This window comes from Ambystoma mexicanum, chromosome 1p (assembly GCF_040938575.1).
Source record: "Ambystoma mexicanum isolate Mex_15411 chromosome 1p, UKY_AmexF1_1, whole genome shotgun sequence".
Classification (NCBI taxonomy): domain Eukaryota; kingdom Metazoa; phylum Chordata; class Amphibia; order Caudata; family Ambystomatidae; genus Ambystoma; species Ambystoma mexicanum.
Window position 1 is genome coordinate 1,321,461,042 of NC_090921.1, and position 15,723 is coordinate 1,321,476,764.

The 15,723-nt window shown below is 46.2% G+C and overlaps 1 protein-coding gene across 4 annotated transcripts in view; it reads right to left on the reverse strand.

Annotated features, from left to right (window-relative positions):
- LOC138453575 (scavenger receptor cysteine-rich type 1 protein M130-like) overlaps positions 1 to 15,723 on the reverse strand; it is a 500,179-nt gene that overhangs the window by 291,899 nt on the left and 192,557 nt on the right. For 3 of the 4 annotated variants that reach the window (XM_069606566.1, XM_069606572.1, XM_069606556.1), the window contains 2 exons: positions 14,019 to 14,333; positions 12,294 to 12,461 (listed from right to left, as the gene is read on the reverse strand). In XM_069606566.1, coding sequence (XP_069462667.1) covers positions 12,294 to 12,461; positions 14,019 to 14,333 — 483 coding nt within the window. The remainder of the gene's footprint in view (positions 1 to 12,293; positions 12,462 to 14,018; positions 14,334 to 15,723) is intronic. The other variant, XM_069606582.1, reaches the window with a different exon arrangement.

Here is a 15,723-nt window from a genome sequence, read left to right on the forward strand (position 1 = left end):
CTCGCAAGAACGGAATGGTGTGGATGACTCACAGGCTTTTGGACATGGTGACTTTTGTAAGGCGGGATTGGCGGAGCCACCCGGCTAAGGACCATGGTTGGTGCCAGGCAGGCATAAGACCTGAGCAGGGATGGGGGGCTGCCCTCATAAGATGACTCCAAATTATGCAACCATATGTTTTTCCAATAAAATGTTACATATGTTTCCAACTTTCAGAAGGTCTCTGACTCTATCTTTGGGGCAAGCAAGCGGGAGATGTTATGCATGTTCCCAATATGATGTAAGGGGCCAAGGAGTAGGGGTTAGCCCCGCTAAGCAGATGCGCCAGCCCACGCATGGGGCGCTAGAGGTGCAGCTCACATAGCGGGCCGCCCCTCTGGCAGCCCCCTGTGTGGACTCACCTCCCCTAGGGAGGACGCAGTCAAGGTGCCCTCGGGAGTCCGGCCGGAAACGGCCTGCACCCCCAGGGGCTTAAATAGCCAGGGCTGAGAGAGCAAGTCCTCTTATCCAGCCCTGGCAGCAGCGACATCCACCCTCCCACCCGAGCTGCTGAGAACTGTGACTGGGAAACGGAGGATCAGGGGTTGGTCCATTGGGAAGGTAAAAGGGCTTAGAGACATTTTTATGGAGGGAAGATGAGTCTTTAGAATTATGGTGTTGTAAAAAAGTGATGGTGGCACTGAATGAATGTTTTTTTTTTTAACAAATTGTTTTTCAGGGATGGTGTTGACAATTGAAAGTACTAAATAATGTTTATGTCGCAGGCGGAGTTACGAGGGCGGTCCTAGAGAAGGAGGCATGCTGCGGGCTGGTCCATGAGCTACAACCACTGGCTGCTTCAGGCAGGATGGGGTGACACGGGCGCTGATTCCATGGGGACGGTTGGGACTCCTCAACAACCGATGCAGTGGCCTTATTCGCTCCATACTCTCTGCAGGAATGACTGAACTGGCAGTGGAATCCAGGGCGGGCCGTTCTCGCAAGAACGGAATGGTGTGAGATGGCTCACAGGCTTTTGGACATGGTGACTTTTGTAATGCGGGATTGGCGGAGCCACCCGGCTAAGGACCATGGTTGGTGCCAGGCAGGCATAAGAACTGAGCAGGGATGGGTGGCCGCCCTCATAAGATGACTCCAAATTATGCGACCATATGTTTTTCCAATAAAATGTTATATATGTTTCCAACTTTCAGAAGGTCTCTGACTCTATCTTTGGGGCAAGCAAGCGGGAGATGTTATGCATGTTACCAATATGATGTAAGGGGCCAAGGAGTAGGGGTTAGCCCCGCTATGCATGAAGCCAACCACTTCCGTTCCACAACTCTGCACTTGCTTTTGAGAGAGGCTAGGTTAGAGTCATACTAACTGTTGCACTTGGAGGCAGGCTTAATGCGGATCCTCATGGCAGGGGCAAGGATATCAAGGGTATTGGGGATGGAAATGTGAAGGTTAGCAAGGGAAGAATCAGAGTGAGAGTCAATAGCAGGAATGAGGGGAATAATAGAGGCAGCAAAGGGAGCTACTGATACTTGCTACATCAGTCGGATGACAGAGAAGGAGGCTGTCAGTGTGGGCAGATGCTTAGAAAAGGAGCCAAGGAGCTCCAGATGAGAGGAGAGGAGACAATGATCAGACCAAGAGAAAGGTGTGCTGACAGGGTTAGAGAGAGGGAGGTCAGCTAAAATGATTGCATCCAGAGTGTGACCGGCTGATTGAGTCGCTCCAGAGGGAAGAATGGTGAGGGAGAAAGAGTTGCAGAGGTTGTCGAAGGGTAAGGCCGCATCAGGAGAGTCAAGATGCATATTGAAGTCTCCTAGGAGGAGAAGCTTAGAAGTATAAGTCAGGAGAGAAGAGGTGAGGTTAACCCACTCCGATAGGAAGAAGGAGACCTGCCTAGGGGTCCTGTAGATAGTAGCAAGAGTGATCCAAAGGGTAGGACAGATGCAAAGCTTGCATCTTTGTGAGAAACTTTGCATCACAGATCAGGCTCAGGCCTGGTTGATCTCCTTCCTCCTAGGCTGACCCTCCAAGGTTCAACTAGGGTCCTTTCTCTCCACCACCTCTCTCTCCACTTGTGGTTTCCCCCAGGGATCTATAATCCTGCCCTGGTTCTTCAATATCTATCTGGCCCCTTTGGCACACCAGATCTCAACTTTCTCCTCTAACTATGTGTTATGCGGATGACACGCAGCTCTCTTTCAGGCTACCCTCAGCCTCCTCCCCATCCTTGCTCTTTCCTGATTGTCTATTCGCTATTCAGGTATGATCTGTCTCCAACGATCTCTGCCTTAATGCCAGTAAGACAGAGATTCTTCTCATTGGGACCCCTGCTCCTGCTTTCCCTCTCTTACTCTGGCCGCCTTGCTTGGGCCCCCTCCCCTCAGCCTCCTGCGAGGCTAAAAACCTTGGTGTCATCTTCAACTCAACTTTCTCCTCTCCTCACATCACAGACCTTGCCAAGAAGGCCCACTTCCAACTGCACCTCCTCAAGGGTATTCTCCATTTCCTCACCTTCCCCCATAAACTCACTGTCTCCAGAGCACTGGTCCTCTCCAGGCTAGACTACTGCAACAGCCTCTTTCTTAATCTTCCTAATTCTGATCTTCGCCCCTTCAGCTAATCCAGAACAGGACCGCAAGATTTACCCTTGGCCTCAAGCCCAGGGACCATATCTCTCCAGCCCTGAAATCCCACTGCTGGCTCCCAGTGGCTGCGAGGATCAAGTTCAAGACTATCTGCACCATCCACAAGGCTTTCTGGGGCGGTGGGCCTCACTATATTCAACCCTCTCTTCCTAAATGCCTTCCTTCTAGATCACTCCGCTCATCTACTTCTAACTCCCTGTGGCTTAGATGCTTCTCCAAGCAGAGAGTGGGGTGTAGATCTCCCTCCTCCACAGGTGCCTCCCTCTGGAATGGCCTCCCTACCACTCTCAGACTTGAGCCTGATCACCTTAAGTTCCAGACGCTTCTCAAGACCTTCCTTTTCTCCTTTTATTTCTCGCTCCATCTCCCCCGCTAACCAACATCATGTTTTGCCTAACTGGCTGCTTATTTCCCTCAGAGTCTCATAGGGCCAGGCCCCTCCTTGTAAGTCTTTCTGCGCTGCCTCTGGGGATCCCTCGAACTGCCTTGCTGGGGATGCAACTGTGTAGTCCCCTGGCCTCCAGGCACTCAACTCAGCCCTGAATGTACTTCCCCTCGCACCCTCTCCTCTGCACTTCTCATTACGCACTTGCATGATCCACATGTCACAAGGTGTAGTAGGATCATTTGTCTTGTTTTGTCCTTCATTACCCCTTACCTAGTGTGGTTGTGCCTTCAAACACTTCTGTAGGTGCATTATAAATACCTAATTAATCAATCAAGCAATCAAGACATTCAAAGGAGGAGTAGGATTGAATGGGTATGATAGAGGCAGGAAACCATTTAGGGATGATAAGGGACACTCTGGCTCCAGACTGGTTAGGTCTGAACTTTGAGAGGATATTATAGCCCTCAGGAAGAAGATTGTTAAAAGCAGTGGCAGAGCTGGCATTGAACCACGTCTCGTTGAGAGCGAGGACATCAAGGTCAAAGTCTTCCAGGAGGTGACAGATGTCAGAGGAGTGTTTGAGAGCAGAGCAAGAATTAAGTGTAGCTAAGTGAAGCTGGTTGCACCCTTTAAAGGTTTTCTGAGGAGAGGTACAGGGATGAGGTACCACTGCTGGAGGGGGCGAGGAGGAAGTGGGGTGAAAGAAGGGGGAGTGGCAGGAGAAGGGAGGAAGTTAATGAGAGATGGAAGGCACCTGTTAAGAAGTAGGTGGTTGGGCTGGGCTGAGAGCCATGGGTCATGATAGTGCCATTCAAGTAGACATTGTTGATGCAGCTGGATGAACGGAAGTGTGCCAAAAGCACTTCCCATCTGGTTCCACCCTCAATGGGTGATAAAGAGAAAGGGGAGAGGACAGAAACCATATGGGCAATCCATAGGTCCGGGGAGGGAACGGCAAAGAAAATGTCAGTAATAGTCTGCCTGGAGAGAGCATTGACATAGGTGTCGGCAATGGGCAGACCTGGGTTTGAGACCAGGAGACCCTTCTTATACGTTTTCCTTCAAGGGTTCGAAAGAGAGGGAGGATAGGTATTAGTGTAGCAGTTTGATTAGACAGGGGAGACGGAGAGTACCATAACGAGGAGAGAGTAGGGGAATGCCCAGGGAGGGGGAGAGAAACAGAGAGATGCACAGTGCATGAGATAACTCACCAGGCAGCCGAGCAGCCATGTAGCTATAGGAAAGCAGGTGCTTTAAACAGGAATCTAACAAGGGAGCTGAGACTAAAATGTCAAGATTTGAATTTTACACAAACATGAGCATGCCAGCAATTTGAACAGGGCAACAGGATTTAAACAAACCGAGATTTAGAGTTCCAAGGGCAGGCAGCATGCAGCAATTCAGATACGGTCAATGGATATTTCAATACACTCAAATTTTAAGTTCACATAAACATGAAAATAACAGCAATCTAAACTGAGCAACAGGGTTTATGTATGTATGCTTAAGTGCATGCCTGCAAGCATGTGTCTTTATAAATGCACGTGTGTAAAAGAGTCAGTGTGAATGACATGTGTGTGTGTATGGGTATAAGTGTGCAGGTGAATGTGATTGCATGTGTTAATGATTGAGAGAGAAAGAGAAGCTATATGGGTGAGTGACTGGTGGATGAATGTGTATCAATGTGTTTGTGTGTGTGTGTAAGCATGCGTGTGTGTGTGAGGCTGGGTTATTGGAGCACTTTATACATTTATTTACAGTGGCATGACCTGTTTTACTGGCCTTTTTGTGCTAATCCATCTTGATCAGTGTTATAGCATACAGGAGGATTTAGGATAGGGGGTTAGGGCACAATAGGACAGCTAGCCTGGAAATTCTCTTTCTGTGGCATTGCATTTTTATGCACATAAATGTAAAGACCATTATGAGGTGTTTTCTCACACAACTCACATTTGTGAAGCCAGCAAGGAAATGTTTTCTTATTATGGCATTGTATTTTGTACTAGCTGTCCCCGCCAAGCGTTGCTGTGGCTCAGTCTGGTTAAATGGAAAAGAAAGAAAAGAGAAAGCGCACGTTTCTAATATGTTTAATTTCACAATGCTTGTGGGTAGTTTTTAATGGCTCTGGCGGTTCTTCAAGTTGAGGCAGTTTAATTTTCCCGGCGGCGCAACACATTCCTTTCGTTCCTCCATCAAATTTCAGAGCCTTCCAATAAGGAAACACTTAAGTCATGGTGCCGATGAGAACATGCCGGCTCAAACTATAATCATCAGCTGGGTTGTACCAGAATGCAAGGCGATTGTAATCGTGTGATTGCTGAGCACGGAGTCATGTTTGACGCACAATGCTTGTGGGTAGTTTTTCATGGCTCTCTCGGTTCTCCAAGTTGAGGCAGTTTAATTTTCCCGGCGGCGCAAGACATTCCTTTAGTTTCTCCGTCAAATTTCAGAGCCTTCCAATAAGGACACACTTCAGTCATGGTGCCGATGAGAACATGCTGGCTCAAACTATAATCATCAGCAGGGTTGTACTGGAATGCAAGGTGATTGTAATCGCGTGATTGCTAAGCACGGAGTCGTGTATGATGCTGATCTGCTCAGCCACTCTCAGCCTGTCGCGTTCGAAGCAGATCTGAAGCTGCAGAACGTGATAGCTGTGCTCGCAACCGTGCATCCTAAAGTCTGGCTGCACTTCACTCTGCTGCTTCCTCGGCACGTATGTCAGCCAGCGTGTGTTGCTTTTACGTCCAACAGATGGCACTGGTTTGCAGTAAAATGTTTAGTATAGAGTGTGTTGCTTTTACATCCAATAGATGGTGCTGTTTTTCAGAAAAAGCATGTTTTAACCTGTCACAGGTGTGACATCTATGTATAGGGGCCGGACCCGGTACGTACCCATTCCCATTGAGCCCACATAGGGCTCAATGGGAATGGGGAGGATGGTAACAACAGTCCCATTAATAACGGGGCAGTTGCTGCCATCCGGTACTGCTCGCGGGTGCCGCTCTGCATGGTCTGACCAGGCATTCCGGAGCGGCACCCGCGAGCACACTCAGAATGTTGCGGCGAGGTAACAACGGCGCTGGTAGCACTACCGGCGCCATTGTTGCCTTATCGCAACACTCCTAATGAGGCCCAATGTGTGTTCATGAGTGGTGGGGCAGGCTTATGTATACCCAAGAAAGGATTTTTTTTGTATTGATATACAGCATGGTTTACTGGCGCTAGGGGCAAAGTCAACATGATGTGTTTTCTTTCATGGTGGTGGGGGATTATTTGTGCAGCCAGCAAGGAGATGATGTATTATATCTGATGCATGGCTTCTTTTACTGGCTTTAAGGGAAAAGCCAACATGAATGTTACTACATGGGGGGCGGAGGGGCAACTGTGCAGCTAGCCGTAATATGTTTTCTTCCTGTGCATGAGATTTATACTGGTAACAATGGGTGTACTGGCAAATGATGGCAGAGCAGGCCTGAACATGTTTTCTTATGATATCATTACTGTGCATAATGTAACTGGTGAATGCACAGAGGGTACTGATACATTTGGGTTCCTCGGGCCAGGCACAGCCCACTTGATTCTATGCTTGGTGAAAGATTCAAGGTTTGATTAAAACACATTCTACAATCTTTCACCTAGTGCAGTGCACGGTATGTCCCTTTAGAAGCATGGTCATCATGCGCATTGCACATGTGTGGATGTCCAGGCCAGCCCAAAGTGTGGTGCAGACCGCTCTTTGTTGTTGAACTTGGGGGAGCCCTCAGTATGTCTCGCCGAAGTGCCGTCACATTTTGTGTTGCGTCACTGTAGATTAGGATTACATTTAAGCAGAGTGCTCTTGCTTCAAGCCTACATACAGCAACCAACACACACCAACACAATAGAAGTATGAAGTAACTACTCACAACTAACTCTCTCAACCAATCTTTGGCATACTACTGAATTCAAAATGTTGTATTCAAAGAAGAAATTACAAGGAACAACCTTTAACCTCATATTGAGGAAAACAATGTTGAGGGAGGAATCCAAGAGGCCATAACACAAATGTCTCTCAAATATGCACCCTATACCTCAGAAAAGGTAGTGTCACCCCCACCCCCTGCACACACACTGCAAGGAATGCCCCGTCCAAATTGAGTCAGGAGACCTTCTAAAGTCATCTTGTCCAAATTTAAGAAAAAGTCATTCATACGGTTGCATCGGTATGTTATTCCTAAACACTGATAACAGCTCATACAGCATGACCAGAAAGACAAGATTGACAACATTGGAGAACCTCCCTCAGGTAACCCATGAAGAGGAGGGCACACAGCAGCGAGAAAGCAGAGGTGACGCGTTAAGGTAGGTTCCAGAGAGCTCTGATGAAAACAAAGGACTGAGGGCCGACAGCAGAATCAGTTCCGTGACAAGTAGCAGTTGCATACCCTAAACCTGAACAATTTGGCAGAGCAGCAGCATACCACTTAGTATGGAAGCAGGGTCTCCCACTTTATGACACTTGAACATCACAGGTCTAGGAAGTTTCAGGGGAGCATCAGCAGGCTGTAGGCACTGATGCACCAGCAGGGATAGCCAGATGGAAGATGAGGTGAGGAAGAGCCTGCAGCAAGATTCCACAGCACCAAGAGTCAGAGTTTCATTGTAGGGGTTCAGGAGTACAGTAGGATATTCAGCCCTGATGTCCCATCTCTCTAGCAGCCCTCAGGTGAGTGTTCCAAGTTCAACTATATGACCCAGTTGAATGGTTCAGGGTCTCCCTTGTTATACATACCCAGTGCCTTCGTTTACCAGAAAGTCTGCAATTGGCTACATCTGGGATCTCTGTTGCAGGGTGAAAGAGACTAAGTCTTGAAAGAAGCAGCAGGTGTAGTTTTGATATGAGATGGAACCCATTTCTTCCCTACCTTTACATAGAACTTTCTCATTAACTGCAAATGAATGGAATTCTGTGAGCACATCCCAGGGTATCCAATCCTCCCTCACTCTCCTCTGACTGATATGGCGGAAAAATAAAGTTGAATCGTGCGTGGTTCGATTTCCTCAATGAATGCTTCTCTCCCACATTTCTTTGAAGTGTTGGTGAATGGCTTTTTCGTCTGCTCCCTCCATAAGATCCGCCACCCTGATGTTCACACTGTGGAAGCACTTTTCTTTATCCTCACATTTTCACATTAAGAAAGAAGATTGTAGGTAAATGGCCTTTACTTCTGCTTAAAGCCGGGTTGTCTTGGATGTAGTTACTCATGTTTCAACAGTGTATACTCCTTCACCCAGCTCCTTTACTTCAGGCCGGTCTGAAGAGATGGACGGAGAAAGCTCTTAGCACAAGGCACTGGCCTCTGACTGTATATCCCCCTGCAGTTCTCATTGTAGGAAATTAGGCTTAAGTCCAGATCTTTTTTTGTAAGATCCATTGCTTCCCAATCCGTCCACTTTTGATCCTTTACAGTGTTCCTAAGGGTTTGCTACCTGGGTTGCCTTGGCAGGGATGTATTTTTCTAAATGTGTTTAGATTGCACTTTCATCTTTGTGAGTGGCATTTAGGCCTTTGGCAATAGCCTCACTCACTAAATTGATCCTTTCGCAGCCCACAACATGAAACCATAGATTTGTAAGCTCTGACACCTGGTACCATATTGTCTTGCCATTTGGGGGGTCAATACAGACCCATAGCACATTTTTAGTTCAAGATCTAAGGTTTTGGCTGGATCACCGTAAATGCAGTGTTTTGCAAGCTTCCTCAAAGAGGTCAATGATGGATGCAGATATATGTGCCTATGTTTTGTCGTGACAGAAATTTGCAGTGAGTTCTAACTGAGTTGCAGATGAAAGTGGACCTGGAAGCATTGTTCTCTATTAATTACTGGCTCTTTGTTGTGATAATAAGCACCACTCCAACACTGAGCGCTGCTTCTCTCTGCCTTGTGTTCTCTGCCATACCCTGAGAGCAAAGGGAGTCTTCACTGGTAGGCTCACTGATTCTCTTTGACTGTTCCATCTGTTGTACACAGAGGAAAGCCTCTGTTCCCTCCCCATCATGGCAGGTGCCACATTCAGGGCGCCCTTTGGTCCAGAAAAGGGAAAAGTGGAGTGCCCCTCAGGAGTCAAAATGGTGTCAATTGATGAGTAGATGTACGGATCACTTCTCCAGTGCAGCCACTCAGTTTGGTTTGCCACTGCATTTGGTGCCTTTCCACCTCCCGTGAACACAGTGAGGCCCAGCCCACGCAATGTGCTCCCCCCGATACACTTTCAGTATTAGGGATCTGAAAGCTTTTCCATTCTGGATCCAAGGGAGAGGAATAGGGGAGCAGCATCACCTGCTGACGCCCTCCATTGGACACCTAAATGGGGGCAAACACCAGGTGTCTGGGGAATTATATCTCCACTACAGACAGGGTCTATAGAGTTTCACAGTGCTGCAAAGGCCATGTCTTCCCCGGGCTCTTATGATGTGACCCACCCAGAATAATGCCTTTGCTCTACTGGCATCAATGTTAAGCAGGGAATCCCTGCACCCCACATTAAACTGGGCCAAGGCTGAGACGGTAAGATTGTGCCTTAATAATGCTTGTCTTGCTGCAATTCCAGTCTTGCCCCCCAATCACTAATAAAAGTTTAAATAAGTGTGATGTAACTATTCATACTTTTCTGTCACATTTTAATATAAAAATAAAAAATAAAAAAATAAATGGTTGTACTCTGTTTGCTCAGGTAGGCCTTCTGTTGGCCGTCCATATTGTACAGTAGACAAGTATGTACCTCTCCATCCATTGGATGCTGAAACCAGATGGACAGTCAGACCTACCAATGAGATGAATCCCAACAGTTGAATACAACTGAGTCAGGCACTGAAAGGACTAAGAATGCCACTCAAATGGAGAAGGGCATAACTCACCAATCCAATTCCCAACAAAATGTATGTATTACCATTTGCTCTGGTAGTAAGGCGCTGTATTTGAAGGTTCGTTTGGTGTGCCATTGATCTGACACTTATTTCAGGACATCAAAGGGCAAGAACTTAATAGACTAAGAGCATTGAAGAGTGAGCTTGCTGGGCATGGTCCTATTGAACTCCAAAGTGGGATTTGCCGGTATTACCGGCTGATTTATCTCCAACTCTTAGCTGGAGGAAACTCAGGTGCCCCACTGGCAAACTTGTACTTTGCTGGTGCGGTAACGTGCCAGTAAATGGAATTACCGGCACATTATTACAGCACCGGCAAAGTTACAATAAGCCCCAATGTGTAGAATTTGCTCTCCCGGGAACAGGGATATATGCAGGACTTGCACTGTTTTCTTTTGCTGCACATTCACATTTTTCCATTTATGGCTCTATTATCAGTCTGGTGGTAATGGTAAAAATGTAGTATTTGAAATACCTTTCATTTTTAAAATAACACCTAAATGTGAGTTGTAAACATATGACATGTTTATGGCGCAAGGTACATAGAAAGTATTGCATGGGGTAAATATTGCGTGGCATTCCAAAATATTTGTTTGCTGTATCCTTATGCTCAGAATGGGGCTTCAGGGGCCAGATTACAGAAACTGTGCGCCAATGAAAGGGCAAAGTTGCACGGTATTAGCACTAGGGAAAAATTTGCCCTATTTTTAAAAACAGTGGCACACACTAGAAAACTATTGCACCATGGCAATGGCAGTTTGGCATATTAAAAGCACTAGGGCAAAAATTACCCTAGTGCAAGAAAAGATGCATTTCTACTGCATTTTTGCATCAGTGCAAAGTTTGCCCTAGTACTAATACGGAATGGTATTAGCACTAGGGCAAACTTTGCCCTGATGCAAAAATGCATCAAAAATGTATCTTTTTTGCACTAGGGCAATTTCTGCCCTGTTGCTTTTAATATATCAAATTGCACTTGTCATGGTGCAATAGTTTTCTAATGTCTCCCAGTGTATGTAAATATAGGGTAAACTTTGCCCTAGTGCTAATACCGTGCAACTTTGCACTTGGACCGGTGCAAAGTTTCTGTAATCTGGCCCCTTGTCTTCCATACCTGATTGGTAGCATTACCGTAGAATTCTTCAAATACCATTTCCCCTAATGAGATTTCACCGAATATATTTCATAATAGGTGGGGTGTGTGGTAAGGGCATAAGTTAGGGTAGGGAGGGGTGAGGGCAGGCTAAAAAAAAAGAACAAATAAAAAGTAGATTTCAATTTTAGGTGAAATGGATTCGGTGAAATCTCCATTAGGAGAAACATATTCGAAGAAATCACATACATCACTGATTGGTAATGCATGTGTTATTTTATGTATTTATCTTGCTACCTGTAAATTACGTTGACTTGATCCCTTTATAACAATTGGGCCTCATTACGAGTTTGGCACTATTCTGGCGATAAATGTGCCGAAATACTGCCAAACGGTATTACCATTACCGCCACTTGCACCCGTGATTTACCATGCGATTACAAGTGGTGGTAGGCACTGTAAAGCACCATTTTATGGGGCTTTAATCAGAACAAAAAACAAGGTGGAATCCACAGGGACTGTAGGCTGTCTGGCCACAGGAAATACCACCCAGTAATTCCACCGGTGGAATTACCGGGTGATAATTCTGAAAATTTCTGCCCTATGGGGCAAAAATGGGAATGGGGAAGGGCCATGGTGGCATGGGGAATTACCGCCCCGCCAACCTTGGAATGGGGTGGTAATTCCGCATTCCGCCATGGCGAACTCCGGCAACCGACCATGGTGCTAATAGCACCATGGTTTTCCGCCGGAGTCGTAATGAGGGCCTATGTTCCTGAATTGTTTTTTTGGTTAAGAATCATTTTGTATAGTCTACACTGAGAACTGTATTTGAAACAAATGACTTTCGTGTAATGATTGCTTGTGAAGAATTCCAGGCTTAGTGCAGCATGGCCTAGGGTCACCAACACCAGTGATCTCTCCTCGGACTAATGGTCATCGAGAAGGCAAGAGGGGAGTTCGAACTCCATGCTCATGCAGACCTCGGACTACCTTCCCAGACTGCCAATGAGGACTCTATAACAAAGTATGAAAAGTCTTTTTGAAGTATCTTCAGTCCACCTGTTTTCTTTGGCCAGGAGGAACCAGATCAAAGTAGCAGAGTTAGAGAATTCCTTTTGGAATTAGAACTGACCTGTATACAGCGTCCAGAACAGAAAGTCACCTCCTAAATAGTTTACTCTTTCGCAATAAGGAATGGCAACAATTTAAGGACCTTGTAGAAAACGCTAGAAGGTCCCGACTTGTAGCACTCACCTGCTCTGTTATCTTGAGAGGGTGTCTGGTCAGGTGAGGATGGTGCTGCGCTGATATCACCCCGAGGAGAAGACGCCAACGTGCTATGCAACCGCTGCAGTGGAACTTTCCTCTGCTCCGAATTAACTGGATCGTGGCTTAAACTGGGTCTAGACTCCGAGAGTCCATCTAAACATAGGGAACAATCATGTGCAGAGTTACAGAACACAGGTTGCATTTGCCACCTTCTCCAGGTGGAGCAGACAGGATTAATAGGATGAACTGTGCATTGGGCAACGTCATTAAGCATTTCCAAGATGGCGCATAATATCATTCATTCACTTTACTAGATAGACATCTACGGCAAAAGCTAATCAAATGATTTCCATGCCCCGGAATAGCACTGTATCTCCTTAGGAATGCACAGAGAGCAATAACCTGGAGGCTACGGAAACTGTAACCACACTTGGAAGAGTGACACCATTTTTGAGTGCAGCCTTGTAGCGCAGGCCTATTGGGTCAGAGCTGAACTTTGCCCGCCCCGGAAATGTCCCAAACTTAGTAACTTGGGGGGCGGGGGGACATTCGGATAGGACTGAAGAGTATGCACATAGGCAGCTTCAACAAAGTATGCTTTGTCGACAAATCAGAACCTTGGAGCCTCACTGCAATTTCTGGCCTAGGTTTACGTGTGCAGCAATTACTGTTACCACATGTGATAAACGGACAGTTTTCGTATGATCATGACTTTATTGCCCTATCAGAAGAAAAGTATGCATATTTTTGGATACACTGCATGCTGAATTTATTTTAAAAAAGCACATGCAAATATAAATCAATTTCTATACCTATGTAGTGGCTGGAAGTTGCGTAGGTTGCGCGTCATACCGCTGCAGTGCCATGTGAAATAATGCACATACGGGCGACACTTTTGTGCATTCAACTGTAAAGTAAAGGGCAATTGAGGCATCCGAGGTGCCCACATGTTCACCCATTTTGAAGGCTTTTAACATTATTAACTACTCTTTCTTGACAGAGGTAAAGATTGCAGGATTTTTCATGAGGTGTTCAACCTCACACTCATGCAGCGTTTGTCTCTTGTGGCAAATCAAATGTTACACCAGAATCGGGTTGAGGGCTGTTGTGTGGATAGGCAGATTCAGGGATGGAATAGTTTCCCTGTTGGACCCATTTTTGTGTGGCACAGCAGTTGCCAGTCTATTATGCAAGTCTAGGCAAAAAAGACGACCATACTCGTCCTTTTGGCACTTAATATTTAAGGGGAGAGTGTGAGCAAACAAGATTAGTTCAGATTACATTGTAGCCACTAGACCTGGGTGGAGCGGGTTTTTTCCAACCGTATGCTGTCCATTTTTTCAGCATTTAGAGAAATACCGAATCGGCTGGCTGATAACATTTCCAGGCAAGAAGATAGGCAGGCATTAACAAGTCTGAGATTAACACGTTAATCATTTTAACTGTTTTCATTTTGTTCAATAAAGATCACATTTTCTGTTTTATTTTAGAAAATGTTCATCAGCCTGTCCTGATGTTGTGAGTTTTGATCTTAGGATTTCTGCTCAAGACAATAGGAATGCTGTGAGCATTTCGGAACGTTCGAAAAACAGGTCTATGACAGAATTCTAACAGACCTATCACACGTTGCTCTCATAGCCAGACATTCTATTTTGAGAATCTCAGCAAAGACCCGCCAAAATGACGAACTAAGACTATGTGGCGCATTACCTGAGCAAACAACACCAGCATCCTCGCCATGGCGACAGTTATGCACGCCCCAGGAAGCAGATGCACAGTCTGTGATGGAAGACTCCTGTCCAGTGCAGTTCACATTGTCCAGCCAGATTGGGCCCTTGCCTTCTCCAAAAAATGCGTTCCCAGGAGCAAACAGGGCGGACCCACACCCCATCTGTCTACATACTACTTCTGCGTTCCTCAGGCCCCACAAGTCATCGCACACTGTTCCCCAGACGTTTTCATAGAAAACCTCCACGCGGCCAGCACAGCGCCCTGGTCCATTCACCAATGTAAGAATCTTACCTCCTGGGGGCAAAAAAATAAAAGAATGGTTATGCCACCCGAGATCAGTCAACAGGAATAGGCAAAGCAGCAGTAATGTCACAACCCTCAACAACAATACCTTGGTTTTGTGGGACACAGTTCTCTATTGTTTCACTACAATTTAAAACTTTTCTCACTCAAAACATTTGGCATGAGCCCTATATCGCATGTAAACCTCTAATACATGCATGTCAGTGATCCTCTTCATAGGGGTTTTTGTTTATATTTGTGAACAAGTGTAAACCTTGCATGACAATCCAGGTGATCCCAGGTTCCTCTGCTGTGTTATGACTCTTCTCAATAGTCAACATTTGCATGCATGATGGACAGAATTTACATAAATCCCTATAATTGTTCCCTGGTCTTTGCAGGTATAAACGACAAGGGGCCTCATTATAAGTTTGCTGGTCCGGAAACAATGGTGTCGGTAAGCCTACCGGCACCGTTGATTTACAGACCGGCAAACTACAAGTCTGCCTGCCAGAGCTGCTGTGGCCAACAGGTCTGACCCTGCCGGGCGCAGCGGCCACGGTAGACAGACTTGTCACGGGAGCACCAGCACCATTGTTAACGGTGCCTGTGCTCCTGTATTCCCATTCCCATAGAGTCTGATAGGACTCTATGGGAATGGGGATTAACGAAATTGCTGGCGCCTGACTTCCGGCCGCCGGACTTGGAATAGCCCAGTGGCACCGGGAAGTCAGGTGCCGGTAATTCATTCCGAATCCGGTGGCAAGCCGCCAGTAGCACCAGCAGATTCACCGCCGGACTCGGAATGAGGCCCAAGGTGGAATCCACAGGAACTGCAGGATCTCCGCCCACATAAAAATTCAATGCAGGCGGAGATGCAATATTGTTGCAGGGAGCATTTGTGGGAGGTGGAAACAGATGATCCTGACAACAACAAAAAGACTGGTGCGCTTGAAATGTGACACATCATTGTTTTCAAGTCTTCGAACAACCACTTAACAATTCCCTGGTTCTTCCAAAATGTATAGAAAGATTACTCAATGCACTGGAAAAGCCTCAAATTCAGAGACCCAGCAGGCCCAATGTTCTCCCAGTCAACGTTTATAAGAACTTAGATAAACAGTTCCTAATGATGCTGCATGAGCTTCCTATGGTCTTTAGTACAATGACAAAAAGAGGCACATTCGTGTAAGCAATGGTTATGCTGATCCTAAACACAGATATTTTTCTCTCCGTTGAGTTGCAGCTGAAACTACCTTGTCAACGTTTACTGTAATTGAGATCAGTCAGGTTTGTTCTAAGGGAACATTTGTGCCAACCTCAATCTTCAAGCATAACAAGAAATTACCTCCACATTGAGTTAGTTGGATTCAGTCACGCTTCACCTGACTAGAATATTTGC